We start from the raw sequence: 16,026 nt of genomic DNA on the forward strand, positions 1-16,026 counted from the left end.
CCCTGAGTCCTCGTGGTATAATATTGTTTTGTAAACAGAATTCAAAGTGCACTCTTTGAGTCTGTAAGCGTTTAAGTTTATAGAAATCTTTTTCAATATCCCCAAGAAGTTTGTGGAGTTTATCCATGTCCACCACTGTCGTTGCATTGTCAGTATTACCATCGTTCTCCTCAAAAAACCACGTCGGTATAGATGTTCCATTTAAGTGCTTCAAGAAGCGTGTTGTTAAAGCATCCTTGCTTCGGTGTTCACCTCCGGTTATTTGTGCAGCTTCCGAGCCCCGATGTTCATCTCCGGGCATGTGTATACTCTCCCCAATGTTGTCACCTCGGTATTCACCTCTCGGCTTGTATGGGAGCTCTATTTCCGCCATAACACTTCCTCTATTCTGTTTACGACCGCCGTAAAGCTAGCGTTTGTCAAGTTAACGTTTTATCCGTGATTTTCGGACTGGTTATTCAGCTCTTATCACGGTTCGTATATAAAGTATAGGCTGTAATGGTCTAAAAGAAAGTATGATTTCCACTCGCAGGTTAAAATGTTATTAGACACACTTCATAGTACATTTGGAAAGATTTTAAGTTGTTCAAGGGTGCACTGTCCACTTTCCGATTGGTTTGTTAAAGGTAAAAACTGTAATAAATGTAGAGTTACCAAGCCAGCGGATTAACGCACTCGTACCAGGAAAAAATGGTATAAGTCAAGTATAAAAGTCAGGTACTAGTGCGAAAAGTGGTTCAATACGAGCAATAGAAGACAAAGACAAAGACAAATCCAACTGCAGTTAAATGTCCGATAGTTCAATTAAATTCAACTCAAGCCCAAAATAAATCCAAGTAGTTTTATTAAACGAACAGAGTAGGGCAAGATAAGCGCTTTCACTAAAATTTAGCTTCCTCAGATCTTTACATCATCAGGTGTAGATCCGTCCTTTATATAATACAGTCATTAATTGAACAATTAAACTAATTAAACAATTATATGGAAGAGGAAGAATAATACATTAAAAAACATTTAAAAACTAATATATCCAAAAAATATGTCATACAAGACTATTGCTATCCAAAGTTAGAACACAATAACTGGTTCATATATCATAAAAATCTCTAGAAACAAGACATATCTTTGTGCATGATAAAAGCGTATAAATATAACAGTATTACATTCATTTCTAAAATGTACATAATTTATTTAGACCAAAAAATATATTAAAAAGCTTCGAAGAAGAATTTCACTAAACTAAATGTCATCATTAAATGCTAACTGTGGGACTCTTTTGTGAACATTAATTCCTAATAAAAAGTGGTCATATACCTCATTATATTATGTTAGTGGGTTGTCAGTTTCAATTCCTGAAATTAACGTTAAAATGTGTATGCCATACAGTCCGGATATGTAACCATATTTATATAGATAATCTAAAACATGCCTAAGTAAAAAGTGATAATAATAAAATAAAATAGGGCAATGGATCTATGCAAGCTTAATATGACATATTGTATGTATGAGCAGACCCAAAGGCAGCATTTCGATGTCTGCCTACAACGGAAAGTGATACCAAGAGGTTTAAGGGTTCTGAAAATGCCGACGACCGGCATGTTGTATCCAGAGTTGCTCTATCGGTGGCAAAGGCTGAACATTCAGGTAAGCCTGAGCTATATGGAGCTACTTAATGAATTTTTTACACCACTTGAAGAGAAACTGAAACAAGAAGTTGTTAAGCAACAGTGTGATTTATACGAACGCTATCCTGATAAGCATTTGGATGAAGACTTTAATAAACTCTTAGATAGCGTTTCTCAATATGAGAGATGCCTTTTGGACCAGAAGAGGTCCAAACTAAGAAGAGACATTAACGATTTCCAAAAAGGGAAAATTTTCACTTGGCCTAGGGAAGATAGAGTGAACCCAGGCATTCCTACGAAGCAATTTGCGACTGATAGAAATGTTATTAATGTAGATAAGAATGTTACTGACACAGAATCTACCCGGAATGTTATAACAATAGATACATGTGAATCCGGGATAGATAAGGGGGATGTTGGTAAAGGCCAGATTAACATCACTGACACTGGTTTAAATGTGAAAACTGATAAGATCAATCATGATAGATATAGGAATGGCTGCATCATTAATGAAGGGAGGGCCAATGATATTGTTCCTATTGATGACATTAGGGATAGCAGCCGCAATTCAGTAACTGTAGGTAATGAGGATCAGAGAGCGGACACTCCAGTAGTTCGCAGGAAAAACAACTGTCCTAGTACAGTATCACAGATAGCTAGAATAAATCAGATGGATAGTAAAGCTATAGGAGTTCAGGGTTACAACACAGAACACCCTTTCCCCATCAGATTGGACAGGAGGGAGGGAAGGATTCGTTCAGCAAGTCGAGGGAGACAGAAAAGGAAGCTGTCCCCGGAGAAATATACAAACCACAATATAAAAAAGATGTGGGAAGTAAGGAAGAACAATTAGTTTTTAATATTTCAAAACGTCTACTCACAGAAGAAGAGACAGTTGTGTTAAACAAAGGTCTTACTTTTATTCCGACATATGCCAGTATACATGAAGAAACTATCAGGGACTTTAAATTATATGTCAGGAATTTATCTTTAAAGATTTTCTTCAAAGACCAGGGATGCACTGATAACATAAGAGAACTTAGGAAGCCTAGTGTGTTCACTCCACCCTTACATCCACTGTTAGCAGCTTATAGTAGACTAGTGGAGAATGATATAGCTCAGTTATATGATAATAGAGCTAATAAGACACCCAGGAATAAGTTTAACCTAACTTTTAAACAGAGGGAATCTCTTAATAGTTTGATGAATGATCAATCTTTGATAATTAGACCAGCAGACAAGGGTGGGGGTATCGTTGTTATGGATAGGACTCAGTATATTGAAGGAATGCAACGGATGTTAGAAGATGATACTTATTATAAATGTATAGAAGAGGGGATGGTGTATACCATAGCCCATAAAATACAAAATAGTTTACAAGATTTATATAAAGCTAATGTCATAGATAAAGAACTATTTGAGTTCATGTATGTTGAGTATCCACTGATACCTGTCCTTCATGGACTCCCGAAGATACATAAGAACATGAATGATCCCCCATATAGACCAATAGTATCGGGTAGGGGGTGGTCAACTGAGCCGTTATCAATATATGTAGAGAAACAACTCAGACCGTTTGTTGACAGGGACACTAACATATTGAGGGACACGAAACAATTCTTGTTAGAATTGAATGAGTTCTTTAGACACTTTGACACAACAAGGAGTTTCTTTTTAGTCTCACTTGATGTGAAATCACTATTTACAGTGATCCCCAACACTGATGGAATTGTTAAACTGGGTAATTATTTGGAACGTAATTCTGAGATGCAGTTTTCGAAGATTGAGCTCCTGACCTATTTCTTAGAGCTGATTCTTGAATCAAATGTGTTTTATTTTGAAGATGGGTTTTACCTACAGAAGGATGGCGTAGCTATGGGCACGTCTTGTGCTAATAGCTACGCCAACCTTTATATGGCAGAGTGGGAGTATGAACAACTCTTCCAGATGCCCCTCTTTAGGGACTATGTCCCATTCTACAAACGCTTTGTAGATGACCTGTTTCTTGTGTGGACAGGTACATCAATTGAGTTGGCTGAATTTGTAGAAGCTGTCAATATTAGTAATAGATATCTTAAGTTTACATATGAGTACTCCGAGAATAAACTTCCCTTCTTGGATATTTACATAGAGAAATTGGATAATGGGCTTATAAATACCGGAGTGTTTAGAAAGAAGTGCCATAGAAATGCACTTTTACACAGAACCAGTATGCATCCGGGATACGTATATCACAATGTGGTGAGAGGACAAGCAATTCGCACATCCAGGTATAATCCAACTGACTTAGGTTATATTAAAGAGATGAGTGAGTTAACTGATAGGTTTATGTCCAGAGGCTATTCAGCAAAAGAGATCAGAAGAGGTCTTATAGATATGCCGACGTTGAGAGAGCAAAGTGCTGCCCCTTATTTTGACAATGGGTCAGCACATAGATTAGATATAAATAAAGGACACACAGTAAATGATGTTAGGAAAAGTAGAGTTGAAGGAGCAGCTTGTACAATCTTTTATACTAGCGATGTAGCGAAAATTAAAGATACAATTAGGAAACATTGGGGTGTTTTAACTGTTGATCATGAACTTTTGAAAGTGGTGGGGGAAGCACCAAGATTTGTATATAAAAATAAGAAGAATTTAAAGCAATTATTGTGTTATCCTAAGGAAGAGATAGGTAAACATGACATAGAGTCATATGGGACAGAAAAATGTAAGAAATGTAATTTTTGTGATTACATCAATATGGATAAAACATTTATTCATCCCATCACATCTAAAGAATATACTTTTAGGGTTGTTGGTAATTGCCTTACATCCAATGTAGTTTACCTAGCCTCCTGCTCTGAGTGCCAAGCATTTTATGTTGGCAAGACCAACAGGGTGCTCAGGGACAGGATACGGGAGCATGCCTATAATATTAGGATAGGTTTGAAAACCAATGCACTGGCTAGACATGTCATGGAGAGAGGACCTAGACATGTCTTTAAGTTTTCTATTATAGAAACAATTAAATCAGGACCTAGAGGGGGTGACATTAAGAATTACACGGAGACCAGAGAAGCGAATTGGATAATAACACTGAGATCCGACGTCCCACCGGGTCTTAATGGCATAGTACCTATTAAGCCCTTCCTGAAGACCAGGAGACTATGTAGGTGAAGGCAGTTAAGGCATACATACACTTGATCTATTTAATATATTTTTATGATATATGAGTTTTTAAATGTACTATTTATATCTGTGTTTCTTGTATGAGTTTTTAATATTTGACATTTTTGTAGATGTGATATCTCTTTAAGATTTTATGAATTCCCGCCAATAGCGCTATATAAGTATTGATGCTTAACTTGGATTGTATAGGTCTGAAGAAGCCATTATTGGTGAAAGCGCTAACCTGCTCTAATAAAACTTTTAAATATTACTTGGATTTTTGTTCGTTGGAAGTGATTTGAAATCCTTAACAACTGGTTATATGCTGATTTTGCTCACGTTGGTCTTTGGTTTGCTGCTGTTGCTCTCTGTTGATATAATTACTATATGGTTTATAATGCTCATACCGGTATCTATACCCCGTCGGTTTAGGGTAGCTTACTTCGTTGTTGTATTCCTGAATATCTCTCCTCAGTTTATCCATTTTTCTATTCACCAAGGGTTTACATTTGTCATCTATTTCTTCCTTAATTTTAAAATATTCCTGTCTCTCTTCCTTGATTTGAAAAATCAAATCATCTTTGATGTTTTTATCTAAAATTTCTATCTGCATTTGAAGGCTTTCTAAGTTTCTATTGTTTTCCCTAATTATTAGTTTAACAATATCTAATCCACATTTATTAAACACAAGTAAAAGGTCCTTATGAAATTCTGACCCTATCTGCACATTATTGGGATATTTCCATGTTCTCAGCCCCTTAGGCACAATATCGCGCTTTAAACATTCATTAAGATATCCATTTTCAATCATAGTGCTTTTATAGTTGTGCATAAGTTTGTATAAATTACTCAGTTTTTTACTATAAGAATCATTATAACCATTAGAATTACTTTCATCCTTTTTAGTAACACTGGAACTGAATGATTATTGCATTTTTAACCAGTCTTTCATGTCCAGTATTTTTTCAGAATTAACAGTACCTGTGCAACTCCGTTGCCTTTGACACGGCTGTTTGTCAAAACTTTGACCTGGAATCCCCCCATTGTCAACAAATATAGTTGGTGTGTCCGCAGGATTGAAGCGACTGTTATTGGATTCATCTACCAAATTGAAGCGGCTACCATTCGGTTCATCCCCTTCTTCAAACGCTCCTTCAGCGCCTGGTAGTTCCCTTTTGCGTTTACTCTTGTTACCATATGCTTCCTTCTCGTCGCGTGCACACCGCTTACTGGTCCCCTCTGCTTCCTTCCTGATCAAAGTCTCACACAGCGGTGTAAGCAGGTCTACCAGCTGGGTAAGTTGTCCGATCAGCCTCTTAGATTGGCCAACATCTTCCGGACCTCCGTTCCTCTCCTTCCCTTCTATTTCCATGCCAAAATGACTGCCTAAGAAAAAAACACCAACCCGGTGTCTGCCAACACCGCGATTCACCAAACCAACTAAAATCAAGAACCGGAACTGGAGGCAAGGCAAAGAAACTCTTCCGAGTTGTTGAAACGTTTAATCCACAGTAAAACACACAGGAAATACACAATTCAGCATTTTCGTCACTACTGGACTTCATCTAAATTCATTTATGTTTTTCATACACTTTTTTTTATCCATCTATTCCTTTTCATTCACTTTTAAATGTAATTTTTAAAGGTAATTTTACAAATACATTTCTAATTATTTATTTATTTATTTAATATATATTAAAAACTAAATAAGTAAAGAATTTTTTAAAAAAGGTTTTAGAATCTCATATGAAATAACCGTGTTTTTTGGAATTATTTATTGTTTATTATCTTTTATGAATAATAATAAAATGAGTAATTAATTAGTATATTATGAAGGCTTGAAACAGATTGGTTGATTGATTTTAAATAATATATAAAAGGGTAACTAGGAGCTGTTGTTTGTATCTGATGAAGTCCAGTAGTGACGAAAACGCTGAATTGTGTATTTCCTGTGTGTTTTACTGTGGATTAAACGTTTCAACAACTTGGAAGAGTTTCTTTGCCTTGCCTCCAGTTCCGGTTCTTGGTTTTAGTCACTTTTAACTGATGTTATCTTATGTGACTTATTTTTATTCTTCTTTCGGCTTTTCCCGGTTAGGGGTCACCACACCGAATCACCTGTCCACTCATGATTGGCAGTGGAGTTTTACAGTGTCGAGTTGCCAGCCCGGCACCCAACCTTCCACGGAAGCCACACACTCACACACACACACACACACACACACACACACACACACACACACACACACACACACACACACACACACACACACACACACACACACACACTCTCCTAGGGCCAATTTAGAGTGCCCAATCCGCCTACAGCATGTCTTTGGGATGTGGGAGGAAACTGGAGCACCCGGAGGAAACCCACGCAACCACAGGGAGGACATGCAGACTCCACACAGAAGGCACTCCAGCCGAGGATTAAACCAGAGAACCTCTTGCTCTCAGGTGGTAACGCTAACCACTGCACCACCATGGCTATGTGACTTATTTTTATTCTGAAGGGGACAAATCATAAGTATTTTATATCCACAGTACTAACTCAGGTACTCTTCATGCACTGCATTACAAAGAAAAGCTGAAAGATGAACAAAGACATTATCTTCTTCTTCTTTTGGCTTTTCCCAGTTAGGGGTCACCACAGTGAATCATCTGTCCGCTCATGATTGGCAGTATAGTTTTACTGTGTCAAGTTACCAGACCGGTGCCCATCCTTCCAGTGAAGGCACACACATGCACACACTCATGCCTAGTGCCAATTTAGAGAGTCCAATCCACCTACAGCATGTCTTTGGGATGTGGGAGGAAACCGGAACATCCGAAGGAAACCCACGCAACCACAGGGAGGACATGCAGACTACACACAGAAGGCACACCAGCCGATGATTGAAACGATGAACATCTTGCTGTGAGGCAACAATGCTAACCACTGCACCACTGTGGCTGCTCCATGAACAAAGACATTATACAAGTTATTAAAGAGATTTAATCTGTCTGATGCATTTACAGTATTATCTTTAAATGTTTATATAGTTCATTACCGAACAAATAGAATAATTCTGTTTACTTGTAAATCGATAACAAGTGGTAGAAAATATTAAAGACCAGATATTGTTATGTGAAAGCATACAAATTCATGAAGCCATCTGTCAATGCGTGCATATCTCTGTCCATTTATCGGCTAGCGGTGTGTGCACATACACATGCACACGCTATTGTGCATGCAGGTACATATGCCATTTGTGAGTGTCTGTTTAAAAATTGTTATATTTTGATTGAAAATTATTGTTTATTTTTCTTTGCATTGGAACAACTAGATATTTTATGCTTATATGGATAAAAACAATAAGCAATAACCCACAAATAATAGCAATGTGTACCAGATAAAATGTATGAGATGAAAAAGGGTGACAGTTTAGTTATGAGTGAAGCTGACACTGCAAAGGAATGTAATTAAATCTACAGCAGAATTAACAGATACATTCTCAGATTTTAAAATGTTCATAGGAAGTTCAAGCAGATGTAATAACTACAAAGGTGTATGTGTAGAAAAAAACATAATTATTTCTTAATTTATTGGATAGAAATGTGCTCAGTAGTTACTGCATCACTTATAAGATACCGAGTTGCTCAATATAATTTTAAAAAGAGGTTCTGGAGAAAAGGGGAAGCCTACTGCAATAAAGCAATTACAGATGTGCACACACAAACACTCATACACATGCACAAACAAACAAACATGAGCGAAGAAACATATACTGCATGTCTGTGCAAATGCATGCAGATAAGTTTGTGCAGCTGTCCATACTTTAGATCCAAAATGATAAGGAGATAAAACATGGGTTTCATTTTAGTAGATACCGAATATTTATTTTTTACACTGAAAATAGTCAAATATTCCTTTTGGAAGAATCTTGGGGAGTATTCAAAAAGACTTACAGCTATTTGAAAATCTTATTTTGGAAGGCTTATGCATTGTGTTAAGGTTTTCTGACTCACCAACCTCTTTACTGCTGAGGACATCCTCACAGGGGTGGCCTCAGCATAGACAGTAATGTCAAATGTGTGTGTGTGTGTGTGTGTGTGTGTGTGTGTGTGTGTGTGTGTGCGTATGTGTGTGTGTATGTGTGTGTGTGTGTGTGTGTGTGTGTGTGTGTGTGTGTGTGTGTGTGTGTGTGTGTGTGTGTGTGTGTGTGTGTGTGTGTGTGTGTGTGTGTGTGTGTGTGTGTGTGTGCATGTGTGTGTGCATGTGTGTGTGTGTGTGTGTTTGTGTGCGTGTGTGTGCATGCATGTGTGTGTGTGTGCTTTCATGTGTGTGTGTGTGTGTGCGCGTGTGCATGCACGTGTGTACGCCTGTGCGTGTGTGTGCATGTGTGTGCATGTACTTGTGTGTGTGTGTGTGCATGCATGTGTGCTTGTGTGCGTGCGTGTGTGTGCACCTGTGTGTGTGCGTGCGTGTACTTGTGTGTGTGTGTTTGTGTGTGTGTGTGTGTTTGTCCGTGTGTTTGTCCATGTGTGTGTGTGTGTGTGGGTGTGTGTGTGTGTGTGTGTGTGTGTGTGTGTGTGTGTGTGTGTGTGTGTGTGCATGTTTATGTGTGTGTGTGTGTGTGCGCGCGTGTGGTGCACGCGCATGTGTGTGTGTGTGTGTTTGTATGCATGCACACACGTGTTTATGTTTGTGTCTGTGTGTCCCTGTCTGTATATCTGTGCAGAGGGGGGTCTTTGGTAAGTCATTGCACAGGCAGTTAAACTGAATGTGCATGGTCTGGTCTGATGGCACATTGGTCACGTCTTCAGAGAAATGGCAATGACCTGCTAATGATGTATTTCTTATTGCACCATTACCATGCCCCTGGATCAGAATTTGTCTCCTTTGTGCTAGATAATCATCTCTCAACTGGCAATGATTTGGTGTAGGGAGGAATTCTCTGAAACTGAGAGTCTACCCTTTCCTAAAACAATAAAATTTGATCAGCTGTCATTATAACAGATTCATTATATAAGCATTTTTGAATCACGGTGTGATTTGAAAATTACAATGGCAGATACACAGATTATCTCATCGCACTAAAGCAGAATGTACATTTTTTCTAACAGTTTTCTAGGATAAGAGATGAGTTTAGACTATTTTCAGTAGGAAAAGTGAATGTCATGTTTAGAACCTAGAAGGCATAATCAGATGTGACTTTATAATAATTTTCTGAAAGAGAACTGAAGTTATAATTAGGGGGATTGTGCTTAGAAATATGAAATAACAGTTTTGGGCAATATAACCATATATGCATACTTCTGGAAATTATGGCAAACAGAAGGAAAACAAGAGCACGTTCTGTATGTGCCTTTGAAATGACATTACATTGCATCAATAACGTCTTCTGTGTCTTTTAAAAGGAATACCATTTTCATATACCAGTTGCATGAATCAGTGTTCTACTGGTTTATGTAGGGTCATACGTTCATAGGTAAATACTAGGCTAGCTGCCATTGTGGGCCATTTGAAGCCTAACTAAATTCCCCTTTTATGCTCAAAATAACCTAATTTTGTTATAGATTGGCCTTACCCATGCCACGGCTGATAATTATATATTACTCCCATGGGGCGACTATACTTGGGATAAAGCTTTTAGGAGATGCATGTTTCCATTAGTACTACATGGGGTAGTCATGGGGTAAATGTTCTCTTACACATCCATAAATCTAAGTTGCACTTGAAAATGGACAAGGATAAACTCTATTTCATATGGCTGGGGAGTTTGTTCCATAGCAGTGATATGGACTATCAAATATACTTGTGCCTCCAAACCATTTTCTGATGCTGCAGATAAGGTTTAGATTCCTAGACTGAGCATTTCTGATTTTGACTTGCTGATGTGCAGGAAATTCATCAGTAATGGGTCAAAGGATGCCTTGTATGCCAGACACATGTCACCTCTTAGCTGTCTGTAGGATGCTGAGTATAGTGACAAAGTTTTGAGTCTGTCCATCTAGGAAACATTGATTACGCCTTGTATTCTTTTAGTAAAGTATCTCTGTGGGCATTCCAGTTGTTGCATATGTTTGGACAGATACATGACAATGGGGGTACTATATTAAATGAATGGCTTAATGAGGGCTGAATAAAGGGGGAAATGACATCCCTAGATCTAGGCACAATCCCTTTGTTTATAAGCTGTTGAATATAGAAGGACTTGTTTTACAACAATGGACACATGTTTACCAAAAGTTAGTAATGCCATTTACCACAACAAGAATTCAGGCAGAAGTAGTAACCATATGCTAAGTGTATGATCTGAAATATTATTTATATCTAGTGCTCTCAAGGCCATGCAAGATGGGTGAACCATAAATAACAATATTGAAAATGAGATGATGATAGGCCAAGACTGTATTCTAAAAAGGAAGGGTTATGATGGTTACAGTCAGAATAAAAAGTAGGTTAAAGATTGGGAATAAGAATCTCAGCTGTAACTAACTTAGCTAAACGTAGCAAAAATAAAAATAAATAAACTTCAAAGAAAGAATCGGTCAAGTTAAGGGTTAAAGTAGACTTTACTCAGTGATAGATCAGCATTCTTGTCTGATTTCAGAATGAAAATTGAGCAGCTTAAATATTATCATTCCAGGGAAGGTACCAGGTCTGCCGAGATAAAGGGCTATACCTGGTGTCTGCATATTACCCCCAGTACTTACAAAATGTTATCCTCTTTTACATTTTTCCAGTGTTGGGTATCTTTCATCAACAGTACTTGAAAGGAACCACCACCTTATCACAACTTAAAGGAGCAAATACCTTTTTAAAAAAAATAAAAACAGGAGAAAAAGGGACAGAATTCAATTAGAAAGTAAAAATTTAGAAACAATTTTCCCCATAGGCTTCTGGAGATCCAGCTCCAAACGACATTGCCTGTTTTACATGTATAATACAGGTTTATTATAATTATATATCTATATATATCTACATCTATATCCATATATATATATATATATATATATATATATATATAATATATATATAAATATATATATATATATATATATATATATATATATATATATATATAAAACCAAAAAAAAACAAAGATCCCAGCCACTAAATGTAAGTAGTTGGACTTGCAGAAAAAAGTACAAAAACCACAAGAGTGATAAATGCAAAACATACTTCAATAAAGTAATAAACTGGGAATATCAGATGTGCACTTTCAAGTAAAAACCCTTTTTCCAAGATGGAAAACGCTAAAGCTCTATGATTTCTTAAAAATGATCTTCCAACCAGTCACCAAAAAAATTTAAATGAATAATATCATTCATTAAAATGTTATTGGTCAAGCTAAAGGTCACCATCCAATCATATTGTTTAAAAGTTAGCATATTATTGTGTCTCCATTGGTTGATAAAGGGATGTCAAGCAACCAATGAACAGCATAAACACTTTCTCCAATCAATGGCACTGTGCAAAAGCACAATACATTCTACTCATTTACATTTTTCCAGTGTCTGGTATCTCTCATCAACAGTACATGAAAGGAACCGTAACCTTGTCATAACTTAAAGGAGCAAATAAATGAAAATACAACAAAAAGACCAGTAAAAAAATATAAAATTCATCAGCTTGCACTTTATTAACAAGAACGTCTCACTTCTCTAGCACTTTGGCAAGAAATGCCTTCTAGGAGTACATCAGTAAGGAAAAAACAGTGCCATTTTATACAAACATTAACTATCAATTATAAAACACTTAACTAATTAATTAATATCTAAAACATAACTACTGTATTTTTATTATATTTAGAAAACAATTATATCAAAAGTTTCCATGAACATTCGTTGGAATCGAGTCATGTTATTGATATAGTTATAAAATTCCCCTAGTGACTTTTCATCCCCTTCCATATCATGAACATTTTGTCAGTAGCATGCAGATAATACCTCATAGACTCCTGATAGACACTACTCTAAATGAAATCATTCTCCCACTTTTCAAGTGCTAAATTGGCTATGCTGGGGGTAGGTGCATGACTGGCCTCATGGCTGTCCCAAGGATCTACCAGTAGCAGCTGTGATTAAAGAGGAAGTAGCTGTCCCTAAGGAGTACATCTAGTAGTCTTCCTATTACCCATTACTTCAGTTTCACCAGGCATGGTCATTCTATCCTTGAGGTAGGTTTCTATGGCTGCTTATATGCAGTAGCCATGTGAAAGCAAGCACTGTGACCAAAGTAGTGCTGTTACTGCTAGGGATATCACATGCTTTACTCTAAAAGTACAGTGCCCCATGTATAAATGCCCTCTTTCCCTTAGGTAGGGATTTGATTTGCACATCTAGGACTGCTTCCCCACTTGGCACTACTGATCTGTATGGAGGTTACAGCAAGATCTTGTATCTTCGTATCCTGAACATATTGAGATTTTAAGATGTGGAATACTCAAAAAGGCCAAATAGTCTTGCATTTAACAGATCAGATACATGCATCATTCTGAGCTGCTCTTGTATATTGTTGCATGCCGTCTGAACATTGTTTAAATCCTTTTTGCAGTAAAATTGCTCATTGTTAAGCATTATTTCAATTTAACTGTTATTCTTGGCAGTATCAGTCACAAGAATACCCACACCACTGTCAGCTTTCATTATTCTATAAGACTTCCCTCTGCTGAGATCTTTCAGAGACTTTAATTCTTCCATTCTGACATTGCAAAACTTTTTCTAGGGGTATTTACTTAGAATTTTGTAGCTACCGGCCTCATATCTGGTTTCAAAAGTAGCAAGGGTAAGATGTAAAGGAGGACTGAAGTCGTTATAGTACCTTAGGGGGAAAACAAAAACTCTTACTGATGGTCTTAAGAGAAATGACGCATTTAGATCAATATCAGAAGACACAGTTGGAGTCAAGTTACAGTGCCCCGAAACTGTGAAAATAATAAGTAGTAGGTCATATGAGATGCACCTTAGGCATATATTTCTTTTTCAAGTATTGCAGCTAAATGGTTATTATGATATAAGGAATAACTGTCAAATATAATATCAAAGCAACTATTCTGAAGAAAGTGTAAATACCCTCCGTCTTCTGATAATATATGAGGCTGAGCATTTAGTTCTGAATGAAACAGGAAAAGTAGCATTTCAAACTTAGGAGTTAAATTACAGTTAAATCTCCTGCAGCATATTATCTTTATTGAAAATGGGGTCCTTCATGAATTAAGCATGATGGAAATAGTACAGTATGAACAAGCCTTTCAATTGGGAGCGAGATTAGTAAAGAGCTCAGGATATGAAGCAACTGTATTGTCTCAGAGTTTAGGGAAGGATGACAAAGGGCTATGTGAGAGAATGGGTGAGCTTCATAGTCAAACATGGAAGCTAGAGATGTTAATGTGCTGGGATGTCAGCTGTGATAGCATATAACTAGACTGAAGAGTAGTAAACAACAGGGTGAATGCAGACATGATGGAGAGGAAAACATTCATCAGTAATTAATAGGCTTGCAGTCCAGGGGAAAATGGGAAAGCTTAGCTCAAATTCCCATTTAACCAGAAGCTCTGCCTAGATAAGTGACTTGTTCATGTTCTCACAGTAGTAAAATGAAGGTTAAAGAAACCAAACTCTGTATCACAGGAACTACAGCTCACCAACATAATCCTCTGCACCAACTGACAGACTAAAAGGAAGGGGAAAGAGAGGCAGATGATGAAAGAACATGCTGTAAGATCAGTACAGACAAGTTTGGTTGCACAGCACTAGGTGGGAGGAGAAAGTAAGAGATGCAGCTAAGAAAGGGAGACATGGAGAAGGAAGCTATGAGAAAAGAACAAATACATAGAGTAATTACAAGTTATATTGGGGAGTCAGATCCCCAGGTAGGTAGGGAGACATCAACATATTCAAGACTTGTTCAGGAATTTATAACTTGGGGACAGTTTACATCTTGGTGCCACTAGAGTAGCACATCACTCATCACACAGAACTGTGTTCTAGGTATGAGATGAAGGCTAGTGGTAGGGCAGCCATTAGTCTGAGGTGTAACAAAACAGCTGGAAAGGTCTAAACATCTGTTTATCACAAGCTCATTTTTAAAACATTTATTGTTGTGGAGATACTGAATGACCATACTTATATTATACCATAATGCACTATAACTCCATTATTGTTTCTGGAGATCAAGTAATGATAGAAAAATTTATATCAGACACATTTTCCTCTCATTAACTATATGCTAGTTGAAGAAGAGGCACTGATATTATAGACGTCAGGGAACAGGATACTAAATGCTTAATACAATAATACTAATAATTTTAACACCTTGTCCTTTACCTCCAGAGTCATCACTTTTTATTGATAGATTTGTTTGGGCCTATCTTAACCGCAAAAAAATCCATGCAGAAAATTTGTAGCAATGGACATTTTAATTGATATTTAAGTCCAGGACCTATTATTAACTTTGTCAACTGGACCAATTAATTAATCTAAAGATTCATTTAAGTTTCATTTGAGAAGTCTAAGATATCTGAGGTCATTATCTATCATTTTGTACGAAGAGGTAAAATAATTTTTTTATGACTGATTAAGAGCAAGAAAGGTTTTGAATATTCATTGGCAGGTTATTATAATTTGTCTTGTGATGATTTCAGGGTTTAAAATCCTCTCTTTCATTGTCTCTCCTCTTATTTAATAACAAAGTTATATTGCTCAATATTGTATTAAAACATATGACACTGTTCTTACTATCTTTACTAGTTTTAAAGCTGTCCTTAGCAGTTTGACAGCACACTTACTAAATCACAACTGTAATGCATCTTGTATATAGTACAGAAGCTGTATTAAAATGTATTTCAATCTCATATGCATATTTTCTTTTGAAACAGGAATTCAACATACTGCATGAAGGTCTCCATTCCACTGACAGTTTCAGAAAATGATACAGCCCTCTGTTACAACACAAAAATGAGATACTATGAAAAAGCAGAACTTAGTAAAAACAAAGAAATTCACTGCCCAGAAATTGATGATTACATATTGCCAAATGAAGAGCCAACTCTTGTTTGGTATAAGGTAAGAAATGTACCATTTATGTGATATTATTTAATTAAAGGGCTAAGTAATAAAAAAAAAAAACAGCTTGCATTTTGTGTTTTGACAATAGTTTGACCTATAAATAGACATCTCATTATTAAATATACGTTCATGTTACTGGTCATTCATGTTGATATGTAGGTACACACATTTTTTTGACTGAATCTGCAATTAGTTA

The 16,026-nt window shown here is 36.7% G+C and overlaps 1 protein-coding gene across 1 annotated transcript in view; it reads left to right on the top strand.

Moving 5' to 3' along the window:
• The window catches only part of IL1RAPL1 (interleukin 1 receptor accessory protein like 1), a 4,037,132-nt gene that overhangs the window by 2,086,396 nt on the left and 1,934,710 nt on the right, over positions 1 to 16,026 (top strand). Inside the window, exon 4 of the mRNA XM_044072379.1 lies at positions 15,641 to 15,827. Coding sequence (XP_043928314.1) covers positions 15,641 to 15,827 — 187 coding nt within the window. The remainder of the gene's footprint in view (positions 1 to 15,640; positions 15,828 to 16,026) is intronic.

Source organism: Protopterus annectens, chromosome 5.part0, assembly GCF_019279795.1.
Source record: "Protopterus annectens isolate FY-2018-M chromosome 5.part0, PAN1.0, whole genome shotgun sequence".
NCBI lineage: Eukaryota > Metazoa > Chordata > Ceratodontiformes > Protopteridae > Protopterus > Protopterus annectens.